Here is a 14,821-nt window from a genome sequence, read left to right as displayed (position 1 = left end):
CCTCCAACAGGGGTTAATGACATGAGCAACTGAGGCTGCCAGGGTTCAAATCTCAATCCTCCACTTACCAGCTATGTAGCCTTGAGGAAGTTACTTAACCTTTCTGAGACTCATTTTTTTAGTCTGTAAAATAGAAATGATAATAATACCTACTCATAAGGTTACTGTGAGGATTAATAAATTAAGGAATACAAAGCATTGTTTTAGAACAATTCTTGATATATAAAAATGCTTAGAAAAATTTGGCTATTCTAGACTGGGCTTTGCGACTAAATTGTTAAGTGACTTAGGGCAAGTCACTTTCTACTTCTGGGTTTTAGTTTCCTCATATGTAAAATGGGGTAATAAAATCTTACCTAAAATGCTAATGTGAGGGTTAAATGAGAGGGAAACTATAAAGTGCCTATATAATTTCTGACACATCAAAAGTGCTCATTAAATGATATTTTTTTGTCCTTTATCTTATGCTATGTCAAGGAGATTCCATAACCATCACTGATACAGTTGTCTGTGCCTAATGGATTTTGAACTTTCAGCTATCTCCTGTGGATGTACAAAGCTAATCTAGCCAGTAGAGGAAGCCACAGTCCAGTGAGGGGAACTCTACTCAGTCCTTTGGTGGGATGGTAGTAGAAGAGAAGTGTCAAAATAGAAGCAGCCTCCGTCTTAATGTTTTGATTCAAATGCCAGGGTGATAAACTTAGCTCTTATGCAATCTTGATGTAATCCAATTTCAGGTTTTAGGTGGTTAAAGCTACAGAAGATTACAGATTAGCCCAGACAAGGAAGTGGCAGAAACTAAAAAGGAAAATGAAGTCTATAAGAGACAACTAGAGAAAGAGGCACACTGAAAACAAAGTAACCAGGAGGAAAAAGGAGGAAGGGAGAAAAAGAGAGGAAGGCCAGTTGGCGAGGTGGCAATCAGGTTTAGGATGATCTCAGCAAATATCTCCTTGCTCACAGTGAGAACTCAATCACAAATGGAATTTTCCAGCTAAGAGGAACAGTGAGATGATCTTTAGGAGTACAAGTCTCATAGATTAGTTATGTGCTCTCTCCTTACACTGCCAGACTCCTAAATCATTTAAGCCCAAGTGCTAGTGGGAGAAATTCAGCAATGACCCCTTATTGTCATTCTAGATCAATAGGCCTAGGTGATTTCACCCAAGTAACCTAATGTACGTAGCTGAAATTTTCCCATCTCTAAAAAAGAAGTAAGGATAACTGCCAGGTGAAGGATAATTGGCCAATTTCTGTAATTACTGGTCAGATTAGTTGGAGTCAGTTTACTTTAGGAAAACTCGTATTTCTTAGATTTCAAATGATCACAATTTATCCTACTGTAGTCAAATAGCATAATTTGAAACATTATATAGCTACCAGTAAATTTAGCTAACCATATGACTTCCAGTCTTGGCTACACACGAAAATTTTTATACTTCCTCTCTCCAGACTGCATCTCTTAGATATCTGGAGTTTAGCCAACAGATGATATTCCCATCTGAGGAATGGTACATAGATTAGCTAAATGACGTAGCAGAGAGTCACCATGAGCAAGGCTGGGTCTGTAGTCCTGTAGAATAAGCAGTAGCTCATTTGTTTTCTCATCACTACTTCATTATGTTTCAGGTTCATATTTATTTATAATACCATCTTCTCCCACTAAGAGCTACTTAAAGGTACAGATCATATATTTCCTTTAATTTTGTCTTTAAATCTCTGTATTCCACTACTTAGTTCAGCATTAGGCCTTGGATTAATGAAGATTCATTGAATGAAAAAGGACACAAGTGAATTGATATTTGAAAACATGTTTTATTAAATTGTGGTCAGATTTCTGTCTAAACCCCTCCAATGGAGGATAATCACCTCCTTCTTGTGGGAGTATCTACATAATCACAGAACAGCTGGGCTGGAAGAGAAACCTCAGCTAATTCTTTGTTGATCTTTCTAGGCTAAGGTCAGCAAACAGAAGGATATTCAGCATGGCTGAAGAGGGTGGGTAGAGTACAGTGTCAAAAAGAACCTGGAGACTCATACATCCCATAACAGGAAGCCTGCATTTCCTGAATAAGTGGCACAGCATCAGGAATATAGTCAATTATATTGTACGAGTGATGTATCAATGTATCCACATATTGGGACAGACGCAAGCTACACTTGTGGTAAAGAGAGCATGATGTACAAACCTGTCGAATCACTATGTTGTACACCTGATGCTAATGTAACATTGTGTGTCAACTATACTCAAATGAGAAAAAAGAAAGAAAAGGAAAGACAAGAAAAGAAAGAAATGAAGTTAAAAAAAAAAAAAGAGGTAAAACTGTTGAGGACCTGAAAAGGCAGGGGAAAAGGGAGAACAGTTTCAGACTGGAGGAAGCTGAAGAGCCAACAGGAGCATGTGTTCCTGGAAGGTGCAGTATGTCAAAAAGGAAGAAAAGACTATTAGGGAAGTTGGTGAAATTTAAATGGAGGTTGAATGATGATGTTATATTAATGCTGATTTCCTAACTTGGAGGATTATATGGTAGTTAAAGCAGCAAAGTATCCTCAATGTGGAGAAATATACACTGAAGTATTTAGGGATGGTGGGGTATCGTGGATGCAACTTATTCTCAAAAGGCTCACAAAACAACTGATTATTATATATAAATATATGTAGTATGTACACACATACACACACGGATGGAGCAAATGTGATAAGATAATAGCAATTAGGAATCTGGGTGAGGTGAATATGGATGTTCTTTGTAATACACTTGGAATTCTTTTGAAAGTTTGATAATAAAATCACATTTTCTTCAATTAAAAAAAAAAAAAAAACAACCTGGAGAGGAAGCTCACTAAAGTCCTGAATGTCATGAAAAGTCCAGTTCTTGAGCTACTATAACTCTTCTGGTACCTCTGCCTCTTCCCGTCTCCTCCATAGCTTCACTAATTCTTGGGTCTGAGTTGAGCAGAAATAAGGCTAGAATTGCTCAAAGGACAATCAAATAGTGATAAAAGAAAATGAAATAGTAATAAAACAAATAGAAAATCAAAATAGTAATAAAAGCAAAAACAAAACAAAACACCCCACCAAGTCCTAATTTATTAACACAGAACATTGGTCAGCTGCTACAATTCAGGATATGATCAAAACTAAAGGCCCTACCCACTATTCCTCTTGTAGACCTTTGGTTTCTTCCCTTTCCTTTCAAGGAAGATATTACTCTAGGCAGATGGAAGTTGGGAATGGTACTTTGACCCTCTGACATCATTTGCAAAGTTGAGCATGATTTTTTTTTTATCAATAAATCAATTTATCAATAAATCAATTTATTAAAGGTAAAATCAATCATGTTTGATTGAACTGCTAGATATCATTTTCATGGCTTCCTAATCATAAAATCTTCCTGGGATAGGAGATGAGAGATTGGGAAACTTACAATAAAGGCCATTAGTTAGAAACAAAAGGCCATTCACACAAAGCTGGATCTAATTGTAAATCCTGGTAATGCTAAAGAAGCAAGTTCACTCTAAGAGATTCAAAGTTAATCTTCTTTGTCTAGGGTTGCCAGATTTAGCAAATAAAAATACAAAAACAAAATATGTTCCAAATACTATATGGGACATACTTATTCTAAAATTTGTTTCAGTTTTTACTAAAATTCAAGTTTAGTTGGGCATCATGTACTTTATCTGGCTGCTCCTGTTACTGAGGTCAGGGAAAGTTCCTAAAAATTAGTTCAATTGTTGCTTTAAATTTTCTAAAGAAACATAATTCCACAAACTAACTCTAAAAACTTTAGATGTCTGTTTTATTCTAAATAATTTTATTGAGCTATACACACAATTCACCTATCCAAAATAAAATGTACAATTCAATAGTTTGTACTATGTTCAGAGTGATGCATCATAGATGTCTACTTTTTGTATTTGTTTAAATGTGGTATTGTATATGATTCTATTACTAAAGCTCTAAATGCCACAGTATCTGCTCTAAATGCCACAGTATCTATCCCCCTCCTCCTGTTTTTCCCATTTTTTTTCTGTCCTTTTCTTTTAACTTCTCTGACTTCCCTTTGTGATTACACTTTTTTCTTTAATGATTTTTCAAATAATCCAAAGTAACACATAAATGTGTTTTAACCATAAAAAGTCTAAAATCAGAAATATAAAGAGAAAAAATAAGTTTCCTTTCCCTTTTTCTCCCTTTCCCCAAAGAAACCACCATAAACAGATTGGTGTATATCCTTGGCAGAGTATTTATGTATAAACATATACATGTATACTTTCCAGGACAGAGGAAACTCTGTAAGCACTGTTCTAGGCAGACAATTTAGTAGAACCACACAATATATATCCCAAACAGTAAAGCATCAATTCAAGATAGGATATAAATAAGACTTAAAATGAATTGGAGAGACCCAAGAGAAAGCTTGGGTCACACAAAAGCTTATACATGAATGGTTATAGCAGTATTGTTCATGATAGCCCCCAAATGAAAACAACCCAAACGTCTATCATCAACTGATGAATGAATTGTGGTGTATACATACATTGGAATGGTATTCAGTCTTACAAAGGAAGGTAGTACTGATATATGCTACAACATGAACCTTGAAAATATTAAGCAAGAGAAGCCATTCACAAAAGGCCAGGCATTATATAATTCTATTTATGTCATGTCCAGTATAGGCAAATCAATAGAGATAGAAAGTAAATTAGTGGTTGGTAGGGGCTGGGGAAGGCAGGAATTGGGAATGAATGCTAATGCGTATGGGGTATCTTTTTGACATGAAAATGTTCTAAAATTAATTTATGGTAATGGTGGCACAATTCTATGAATATATTAAAAAATCACTAAACTGGGGGTGCCTGGGTGGTTCAGTTGGTTGAGCATCTGAATTCTGCTCAGGTCGTGATATCACAGTTTATGAGTTAGAGCCCCACGTTGGGGCTCTTTGCACTGATCCAGTGTGGAGCCTGGATCCTGCTTTGGATTCTCTGCCTCCCTCTCTCTGCCCCTCCCCCGCTCATGCTCTCTCTCAAAAATAAATAAAAAACATTTTAAAAAGTCACTAAATTTAGGGGCGCCTGGGTGGCTCAGTCGGTTAAGCAGCCGACTTCGGCTCAGGTCATGATCTCGCGGTCCGTGAGTTCAAGCCCTGTGTCGGGCTCTGTGCTGACAGCTCAGAGCCTGGAGCCTGTTTCAGTTTCTGTGTCTCCCTCTCTCTGACCCTCCCCCGTTCATGCTCTGTCTCTCTCTGTCTCAAAAATAAATAAACATTAAAAAAAATTAAAAAAAAAAGTCACTAAATTTTATGCTTTAAAAGGGTAATTTGGGGGCGCCTGGGTGGCGCAGTCGGTTGAGCGGCCGACTTCAGCCAGGTCACGATCTCACGGTCCGTGAGTTCGAGCCCCGCGTCGGGCTCTGGGCTGATGGCTCAGAGCCTGGAGCCTGTTTCCGATTCTGTGTCTCCCTCTTTCTCTGTCCCTCCCCCGTTCATGCTCTGTCTCTCTCTGTCCCAAAAATAAATAAAAAAAAAAAAAAAAAAAAAAAAAAAAATTTAAAAAATAAAAGGGTAATTTGATGGCATATAAGTTATATCTCAATAAAGCTATTATTTTTAAAAACTTCAGAAAACACTGTAAGAATTCAAGAAGGAAAGATGATGTGGAGGATGGGGGCAGGGGAGGCTGGTGGCTGGAACTGGTGAAAGAAGCTTCATGGAGAAAAACTTGCACTAAGCCTAAAAGATGAATATAGGTTCAATATAAAGGTAGGAGACAGGTATCTAGGCAGGAAGAAGAACCTAATGAAAAGTTTGGTACTGAAACCAGACAGGTTGTATGATAGTACAGAGGTAGGAAGAGTCTGAAGAAAGCAGGAGAAAAGACTGTAAAATCAGGTCTTTAATGTTAGGCTGATGACCTTACCTGAAAAGCAATCCCAGAAAGATTTTGAGCAGGGAAAAAAAAAACAAAAACAAAAAAACCAATAGAGCTGGAATTTCAGAAAATTAATATGATGAATTTACAGAAGAACAGATTGCATTCATAAAATGACTTAAAATATTGCTATAATAGTCAACATTTCAAAATGATGAGAGCCTGAACTAAGAAAGCAGTAGAAAAAATAGAAAGGAGAGGGCAGATAAGCAAGATTCTAGAACCAGTCAATATTCACTCTAGGTACTATAAGTTTTCTAATCAGAATAGGCTGATAGCCTAGAAAAGGACAGAGGCCAAATTACTGGGCTTGCCACTGTTATTAACTCAAGCTAAAAGGACATCCTAGATGGACCAGTACTAGTTGCTCACTGCTCAGGCCTAGCTTACTTGAAGGGATTTAGGCCAGGGAAACTGATTTCAATTATTTGTCACTAGTAAAACTTTGGACGTTTGAAATAACCCATGTTTATAAATATTCAAGTTCTAAATTATCTTCTTGAACAACAACAAAACCATCAAAGTTCCTGTATTTTTTTACATAAACATTTACTTAGTGTTTACCATATGCCAGATAGTGTCCTAAGTTCTTTACAAATACTACTTCACTTAATCCTCACAACATACTTACGAGGTAGCACTACTACATATAGCCTGATTTCGTAGATGAGAAGCTGTAGCATAGAGAAATTAAGAGATTTTCTCAAGATAACAGAGTAAGTGGTAGAACTAGGATTCAAACCTAAAAAGTATGGCTCCGGAATCCATGCTTGAACCACTATGTCTCCCAAATGATCTTTACTTCATAGCACTTATTGTAGCTGTAATTTTATATTTCTCTGTGCTATTATTTAACATGCTATGACTTAATTCAAGGCTGTCCTTCATTAAAACATAATCTTCATGAAAGCAGGGATTCTGTCTGGTTTTGTTGCCATTGTATTGCCAGCATGTAGCCCGGTGGCTGGCATTCATTTGATGACCAATGAGTATTTGTTGAATAAGTAAATCAGTCTTTATTGATGATCGCCACATTCCTCATTTGCTTTGAACTTACTACTCCCTAAAGTATTCTGCTCTCTATATTTTCTGTTCATAAGACGATGTAGGAGAAACTGGTCCATTAGTTTGTTTTCCTCAGCCTTCTTTCCTTTAGCAGTTCTGAGAGTAGTAAAGGGCTCCCTGGTTTTTCCCTCAGTTGAGAGTTCCCTAACTTCCTCTTCCTGGAACTAAAGCCTATGCCCTTGGGACGGAACTCTTCTTTCTGGAACTAGGGCTCATGCCCTTGAAATAAGTTCTCTCCAGGAATCGGACAACTGCACAATGACAGAAAGTAAAAAAGTTTTAGTGTGGCCTGAAGTCAGTGACCTAATTTCATTCTCTGCACTTTTTTCGTTCCTCAAAAGGAAGCCTAAATATAGAAATACATTCTGGCTTGCTTTTTCAACATTTTATGTCAGAAAAAAAATTTTTTCATGTCAGGCAGTTCTAAATATAGAACTACATTCTGGCTTCCTTTTTGAAAATTTTATGTCAGAAAATTTTTTTTCCTCATGTCAGGCTTGGGTGTGATTACCTCAGCTCCCTTTAGTATTTGGACTCACCAAAGGAGAACATGGAAGTGGTATGGAAATCCTCCCTCACACCATAGCCAGACCTATTTGCTCTGTCCACAGAGAGGCTGCAAAGGATGACCTTATCTGTTTCAGCAACCTTTTTTCACACTGACCACTTCTTTTTAGCATGAGGCAGTTGTGAAGGATGGGGAGAGAAAAAGGAACACAAGCTTTTCTGGTGAACCTCCAAATAAAAGTACAAAATAAAAGTAGAAATAAAAGAACAAAAGATAAGATTAGAACTACTCAAATTAGAATTCTCAGATAACAAAACAGTGGAGCTTATACTTGTAAGTACAAAGTATTTACTTTTGCAAGGTATATTTCCTTTCTTGTTCAGTTGTTTGGTAGATTGGAGGTTTCATTGATTGGTGGTTTGATTGATATGGTGGCCAGTCTGTTTATCTGTCATATGTACATGGGTGCACACGCATACTAACTTACTTTTTAGAAGCAATAAAAATGACATACATACTTACTTATTTACTGAGTAAATATTTACTGAGTTTACCTACCTCCATCTTGCCTTTCAAATAGAGACATTGCACGGTAGTGCCAACTATAATTCCATGGAATTTCTGTAAAGGAAATAAAAAGATTCAGAATAAAATTTCTCATGCCAATACCATTTCACTGAAACATGTGCTTAAGACACTTGGTACTTGTTCTCAGAAATCCAAAATAATCTACCTCTAAGACACATATGCTAAATTTTAGAATTCATTTCATATGTTCTCATCATAAAGTTATATTTTCAAAGCTTGGCAAACAGATTCTACTTTCTGTCAACCAAGTCTGAGCTGATGACTACACTTTGTCAGAAAAATTATCTGAGACAGATCATTGGAGATAAGCAAAAGAATTACCAGGTGATCTCTTAGTGAAGTTCTGGGTTTATGCTTTTGGTTAGATTTTTTTTTTTTTTTTAATTTTTAAATGTTTATTTACTTTTGAGAAAGTGACAGACAGAATGTGAGTGGGGGAGAGGCAGAGAGAGGGGGAGATAACACAATCCAAGGCAGGCTCAAGGCTCTGAGCTGTGTTCTCAGACACAGCCTGACACAGGGTTCGAACCACAAACCATGAGATCATGACCTGAGCCAAAGTCAGGTGCTTAACCAACTGAACCACCCAGGCACCCCTGCCTTTGGTTAGTTTTCTATAGATTTTTATCCCATAGAGATACAAATATTTTATGTCTTGTGAAAAACATAACTCCAAAGGTTATGACTTGTGCACTTTAGGACTTCAATTAGTTTTATGTATAATTCAGAAATCTTAATCTTTCTTCATTAAACTGCCTATAAATACTTAGCTTCTACACTTTCATTTAAACTGATCTTAAGATCTTACTGATTATCACATTAATTAATGAGTTAAATAAAATATTTGACACCTGGTTTTCTACACAAAAAAACCCTGCTTTTTTCCCCCTTCTTTCTCTTTATCCTCAACCCAGAAAAGGCCAATAAAGTATATTTATTTTAATCAATTTCTTTCAGGTCTCCCAAGTCACCAAGTGTGGATAAGCCAAGACTAGAAAAGTCTTTTCATCTTAATCATCCCAAATAAGATTAGATGGGGGGAAAACTCATATCTTGAGGGAAATGTAAACTCTAAGTAAAAGGATATTTCCAGCTAAGAGATGTTCAGCTATCAGGAAAAAGCACAACCAACTGGACAACTATGATTTGGAATAAGAATGTATCTTCCAGTTCTGGTCTCTGTGAGGCCCAAGTGACTTCATTAAGGATAAAATTCATATTTCAATAATCTAGGCAGGGTTCCATCAAATAACTTTGGGAGCCAGGAAGTTAATAGCAGGTAGTTAGATGTAAAACAACAGGAAATGAAATACTGGGTACTGTGACAAATTGGAGAGTGCATGCATCCAAATTGAAAAAAAAAAGAAAATTAAATATTATGCAGACTAAACAAAATTACTTTGTGCTTGTTGGCTACAAGGCTTGTATCCCAACCTAAAGTCTGTTTTTTCTGTCAAAAGAACCTGTGTTCTCCTAACTAATGTTAGCAGTTCTAATATCACCATTCTCTAGGCACCCAGTTCTACTCTTAGTTGTGTACACCTCCACAGTAGGCTTGAGTTTCTATTGCTGCCAAGAAAGATGAGCCAAGAATGGGATATCCTGAAGTCCTGGCTTCTCTCCAACCCCTGTAGGGCCACCAGCAGCTTTTAGAGGGTAGTCTGGCCAAATCCACACAAGGAGCATAGCTAGGAATGTGAAATGGTTATAAGGAACATAATGGCCAGCCAGAGACCTGAGTAATGACTGTTTAGTTAGAATCAGGAACTCTGCACGCACATCATATTACATAGCAGCCAACCGGAAAGTACATTTAAGCTGTTAAACTGAGAGGGGGAAAAATACAAACCTCAGAGGAGGAGCAGAAGAATGTGAGGGAAGGGAGGAAGGAATGGAATGTGGAGGGAGGGGAAGGGAAGCGAGAGAGAGAAAAAAGAAAAGGAAAAGGAGAAGGAGAAGGAGAAGGAGAAGGAGAAGGAAAAGGAGAAGGAAAAGGAGAAGGAAAAGGAAAAGGAAAAGAAAAGAAAAGAAAAGAAAAGAAAAGAAAAGAAAAGAAAAAAGAAAAGAAAAGAAAAAACATTAGGATCTACAGAACCAGGTTTAATTTCACTCTGCTACTAATTAATGACAATGCGACTTGGAGCATGCTATTAACCACTTAGAAACCAGAGATCCTTCCCTCAAATTTCTTCTACAATGAGATTTTTAAAAAAGAAACAGGAAATAAATTAGGGACACACAAGATGGAGAAAGACCCACTAAAGAATAAATGTGTCAGAGAGAGAGAGGTGTAATTATGTTATTGCAAACTAAATACAACATTAGCTTCTTCCACCAGACTGAGAAGAGCTATGAGAGGATTAAATTAAATAATGTATGAAAATGTCTGCCAGAGTACTTGATTCAAAGTAGTCAATCAATAAATGGCAATGTTTTAAAATTTCTATATACATGCCCACTAAGCTGGTAAAAAAAAAAAAAGTTTAAGTCTAATAATATTGTGCTAGAGAGAAAGTAGAACCACTGGAAGGAACACTTACATACTATTGATGGTATTAAAAATAGGGCAACCACTTTGGAAAATAATATGGCTTTATCTTAGAGTTGGTGAGGATTTATCCTATAACCCAGCTAGTCCATTTTATGTATACACCCTAGGGAAACTCTCATAATATGTCATATACAAAGATGTGTATGGTAGCACTCTCATAATAGCAAAATTGGAAACTAACCAGATAGCCATTAATGGTAGAATAGAGAAGTAACCTGTGTTATGTTCCTGTAATAGAAAACTACATAGCAATGAAAATGAAGGAAATACAGTTAAATACGTTAACATGATAAAATCTTAGGAATATAATATGTAGGGGGAAAATTGAAAAAGAATACATATGATATTATTCCACTTCCATAAAGTTAAAAATCATGCAAAACTATATCATTAGGGACATACATTTTCAAGGTAAACCTGTAAAGAGAAGAGAATACAAAGTACAAAATTCAGGAAAAAGTTTAGGGAGAAGGTAGGGAGAATGGAAAAGGCATACTGAGAGCTTCAAGCTACACTTGTGTTCATGTTATTGTTACTCTTTACAAATTACACATTTGTTGTAAACTTTATATCTATTCAACACATAATTACAAAAGAACTAAAAAATTAAAGTGAATACACCAATTATAGGAAATACTCTATCTTACTCATGAGGAGAGTAGTTTTTTAATAACCCTTATTGAAAGAAAAAAGCCAATTTTGGTCACCACATTAAAAAAATCATTTTATTTTGAGATAATTTTAAACTTACAGAAGAGTTGCAAAAACACTATAGAGAATCTCCATATACCCTTCACCCCCCCTTACTCTTATGTTAACATCTTATATACCATAATAGGATAATTATACACTAAGAAATTAACCTTCGTATAACACTATAAACTGAAGTACAAAACAATTCTTTCTACTAATGCCATTTTTTTTGTTGTTGTTTTGGTTTTTCTTTTCTCCTTCTCCTTCTCCTTCTTCTTTTCTTGGCTCCAGGATCCTACATTGCATTTAGCTGTATGTCTTCTTCAATTTGTCAATGTTCCTCATTATTTCCTTGCATTTCATGATCTTGACACTTTTGAAGGGTACTGGCCAATTTTTTTGTAGAATGTGCCTCAACTTGGGTTTGTCTGATATGCCCTTCTTAGTGCATGTATCAGGAGATACATGCTATCATGTGTATTCCTGGTGATATGAACTTAGATTGCTTGGTTAAGATGGTGTCTGCCAGAACTCTCCACCTTAAACTTATTATTTTTCTCTCTGTAATTACTAAACATCTGGGAGAAGGCTCATCACATTTTAACAAGAAGGTTGAAAAACTCTAGACTCATAAGAAGTATCCAAGAGAAGGCAAGGAATAGCACTAGCTCTATAAGACATGGTTATAGGATTTGGACATGAGAATCTAAAGGTAGAAATAACAGGTCCCACCTTCAGCTGATAATCTCCAAGCTGCCTAGACCTTGAACTAAATCACATAACATAGAAATGAAAACAATATTACTGAAACTTGGAGTTAGGGCTGGAGTATTGATCTACCAATTCGCAGTCTTCCAACTGGCAAAATGGTACAAACCAACTTCAACTTCCTCCAAGCCCCAGCTGTGATTCTATGCTGCCAGCATCCTGCATTTACCCACAGTTATTATACACACACACAAAAAAAGAAAACCCTGGAAAATTTATTTAGTATAAAGGTTTACAGCAAGTCTTTAAGTTTATATCTATCTCAATCTGAAAACTATATAACTATAATAAATACAATGAAGTCTCGCAATGGCATATTTGTGATACCAGCATAGCCAATGACTCTTACTTAGTACTAGAATGTCATAGACTGCATGCATACAAATCCTAATCGGTTCTCAATGAACAAATCTGTCTTCCAGAGAATAGAGCTCTTCATCAACAAAGGAACCTGGCGACAGGACTCTCATACAGAGGCAGATGTGCTATTACCTGACTAACGCTAAGAGCTCTGTTTCTCCCAGACTGTCATATAAAATCATGAAAGCTTTCAGTCTATTCCATTAAGGTTTCTCAGAGTTAGCTATTATATCCAATGCACAAATCTCCAGTTACTCCAGAAATCAAGGTTCTCCCATCCCAATTTATATCACATGAATCTCAGCAAAGCTAACAAATGTTTTCTTTTTTTAAAGCAACAGAGGCACATATACAAAAAAAGCAAGTCTTCTCCCAAAACACTTTTAAGAGGCACAGTCCAAAACCCACCAGCACTCCACATTCTGCCTTTCTTCTCACAGTCCCCGCTTTACCTCATTTCAATCACAACTATTTTCTGACAGGAAAACACTCTAGAACAAGGATCTTCTTTAAAACTCGGGGAGGGGGGCGGTGGGAAGATGTTGAAACATCTACTAGTCTATGATGCCATTTAGATGACTAAACTTCCTTCAGTTTCCTACTTCTAATAGCTTCTTGGCTTTTGGGAACTTGCCACATTCCTTTGTTGTGGATTTTTTTCCTACTGTTTCCTCTACATAGGGAAAATGGGGTGAGTCTTGGCACCCTCATTTACAAACTGCTTTTTCCAAAGGTGATTCATGGACCTCTGATAACCTTTCAGTTAATTTGGATTTGGTTTCAGGTGGTTTAAACAAAAAAAAGCTGAAGATTAATATAAAATAAACTTCAAATACAAAATGGGTAGAAAGGAACCTACAAAACGCTACAGTTTTTTAGCTACTGCTTCTATGTTCACACTCAGGGTCTTCCTCAGGAGTTACCTGCTTAGTCTATAAGGCAGGTTTTGTAAAGCAATTGTGTGCTACAAAAACCCTTCTTTTCTGCCTAGAGTGAGCTTTAAATTGGGTCTGACCAAATACTGCAGTCCACACAATCTCCTTTTGGTGCTTATAATTTTGTAGTCTCACAAAGTAAGCAGTAAATATGCTTATTAAGTAATAAAATATGATGCTTTCAGATGGTTTATTTTCCATTTGTTTTACTCTATAAAAACAAGGAAACATTTACTTAGTCTTAACGGTTTTGCACACATAGGTACTTAACAAATGTGTGTTGAATGGAATTTTAGAAATCAAATTTATGTTCTCTTTTAAATAAGTTTATTTGTTTTATAAGTGGAGTCAAGTGTCAAAGAGAACACTGACTGATAGGGAGTTTGGAAATCTCTGTTCTATTCTCAGCTGGATTCCTAAATTATTTGTACTTAAAGCAAATGACTTTTTCCTTCAATTTTCTAGATTTTCTCATCTATAATAAAGGGCAATACCTGTCACTTCCCTTTCTCACTCAAAAAAAGAAAGAAAGAAAGAAAGAAAGAAAGAAAGAAAGAAAGAAAGAAAGAAAGAAAAGAAAAGAAAAGAAAAGAAAAAAGAAAAGAAAAGAAAAAGTAGGGATGCCTGGATGACTCAGTCGGTCGAGCATCTGACTCTTAATTTCAGCCCAGGTCATGATCCCAGGGTCATGGGATGGAATCCCTCATTGGGCTCCGTGCTGAGCATGGAGTCTGCTTAAGATTCCCTTTCTGTCTGTCTGTCTGTCTGTCTGTCTGTCTCTCTCTTTCTGTGTGTGTGTGTGTGTGTGTGTGTGTGTGTGTCTCCCACTGCCCCTCTTCCCAATTCACACCCTCTAAAAAACAAAGAGAGAAAGAGAAAAAGAAACAGAGAAAGAAAAGGATAAAAAAGGGGTTTTCAAATGGTGTTATGTAGAGCAAGCAGGTTTCTCAGGGACTGAAATAGGGTTAAGGTAGAGAGGATCAAGGAGGAAGAGGAGAGCACCTCCTTTCTCTCAACTTGAATAGCTCTGCTTTTATCTGGGATTTTCCTATATTTTAAGTTAAAAAAAAAGGTAGCTTCTGCTGCTAAAAACAAAGTTAGAAAATATCTGGATATTTCTGGGATAAGTGATTATTAGAGTAAGTTAAAATGTACCTTTATAGATGGAACTCAACCTCCAGCTAGGCCAGACACAGTTCAAAGTTCCTACATAGCCTTTCTTGATGTACCTAACTGGTTTCTGTGTGGCCTTGGCACAAAATCCCAACAAAAGCTGGATCTACTGGGAACCATTTGAAGACATTTTGTCTCCTTACCTCAGTGTTTTCTTCTTCTTCTTCTTCTTATTTTTTTTAATGTTTATTTGTTTATTTTTAAGAGTGGGGGGCAGGGAGAGGGAGAGAGAGAACATGAGCAGGG

General features: G+C 36.5%; 1 protein-coding gene across 6 annotated transcripts in view; it reads right to left on the bottom strand.

Annotated features, from left to right (window-relative positions):
• The window catches only part of LOC122205554 (phospholipid-transporting ATPase FetA-like), a 107,251-nt gene that overhangs the window by 72,304 nt on the left and 20,126 nt on the right, over positions 1-14,821 (bottom strand). For all 6 annotated transcript variants that reach the window (XM_042914020.1, XM_042914019.1, XM_042914015.1 and 3 more), the window contains one exon: positions 8,066-8,128. In XM_042914020.1, the coding sequence (XP_042769954.1) occupies positions 8,066-8,128 (63 nt within the window). The remainder of the gene's footprint in view (positions 1-8,065; positions 8,129-14,821) is intronic.

This window comes from Panthera leo, chromosome D4, assembly GCF_018350215.1.
Source record: "Panthera leo isolate Ple1 chromosome D4, P.leo_Ple1_pat1.1, whole genome shotgun sequence".
In the NCBI taxonomy this organism is placed as follows: domain Eukaryota; kingdom Metazoa; phylum Chordata; class Mammalia; order Carnivora; family Felidae; genus Panthera; species Panthera leo.
Note: the sequence above shows the minus strand (reverse complement) of the source record. Positions and strands in the feature narration are given on the sequence as shown.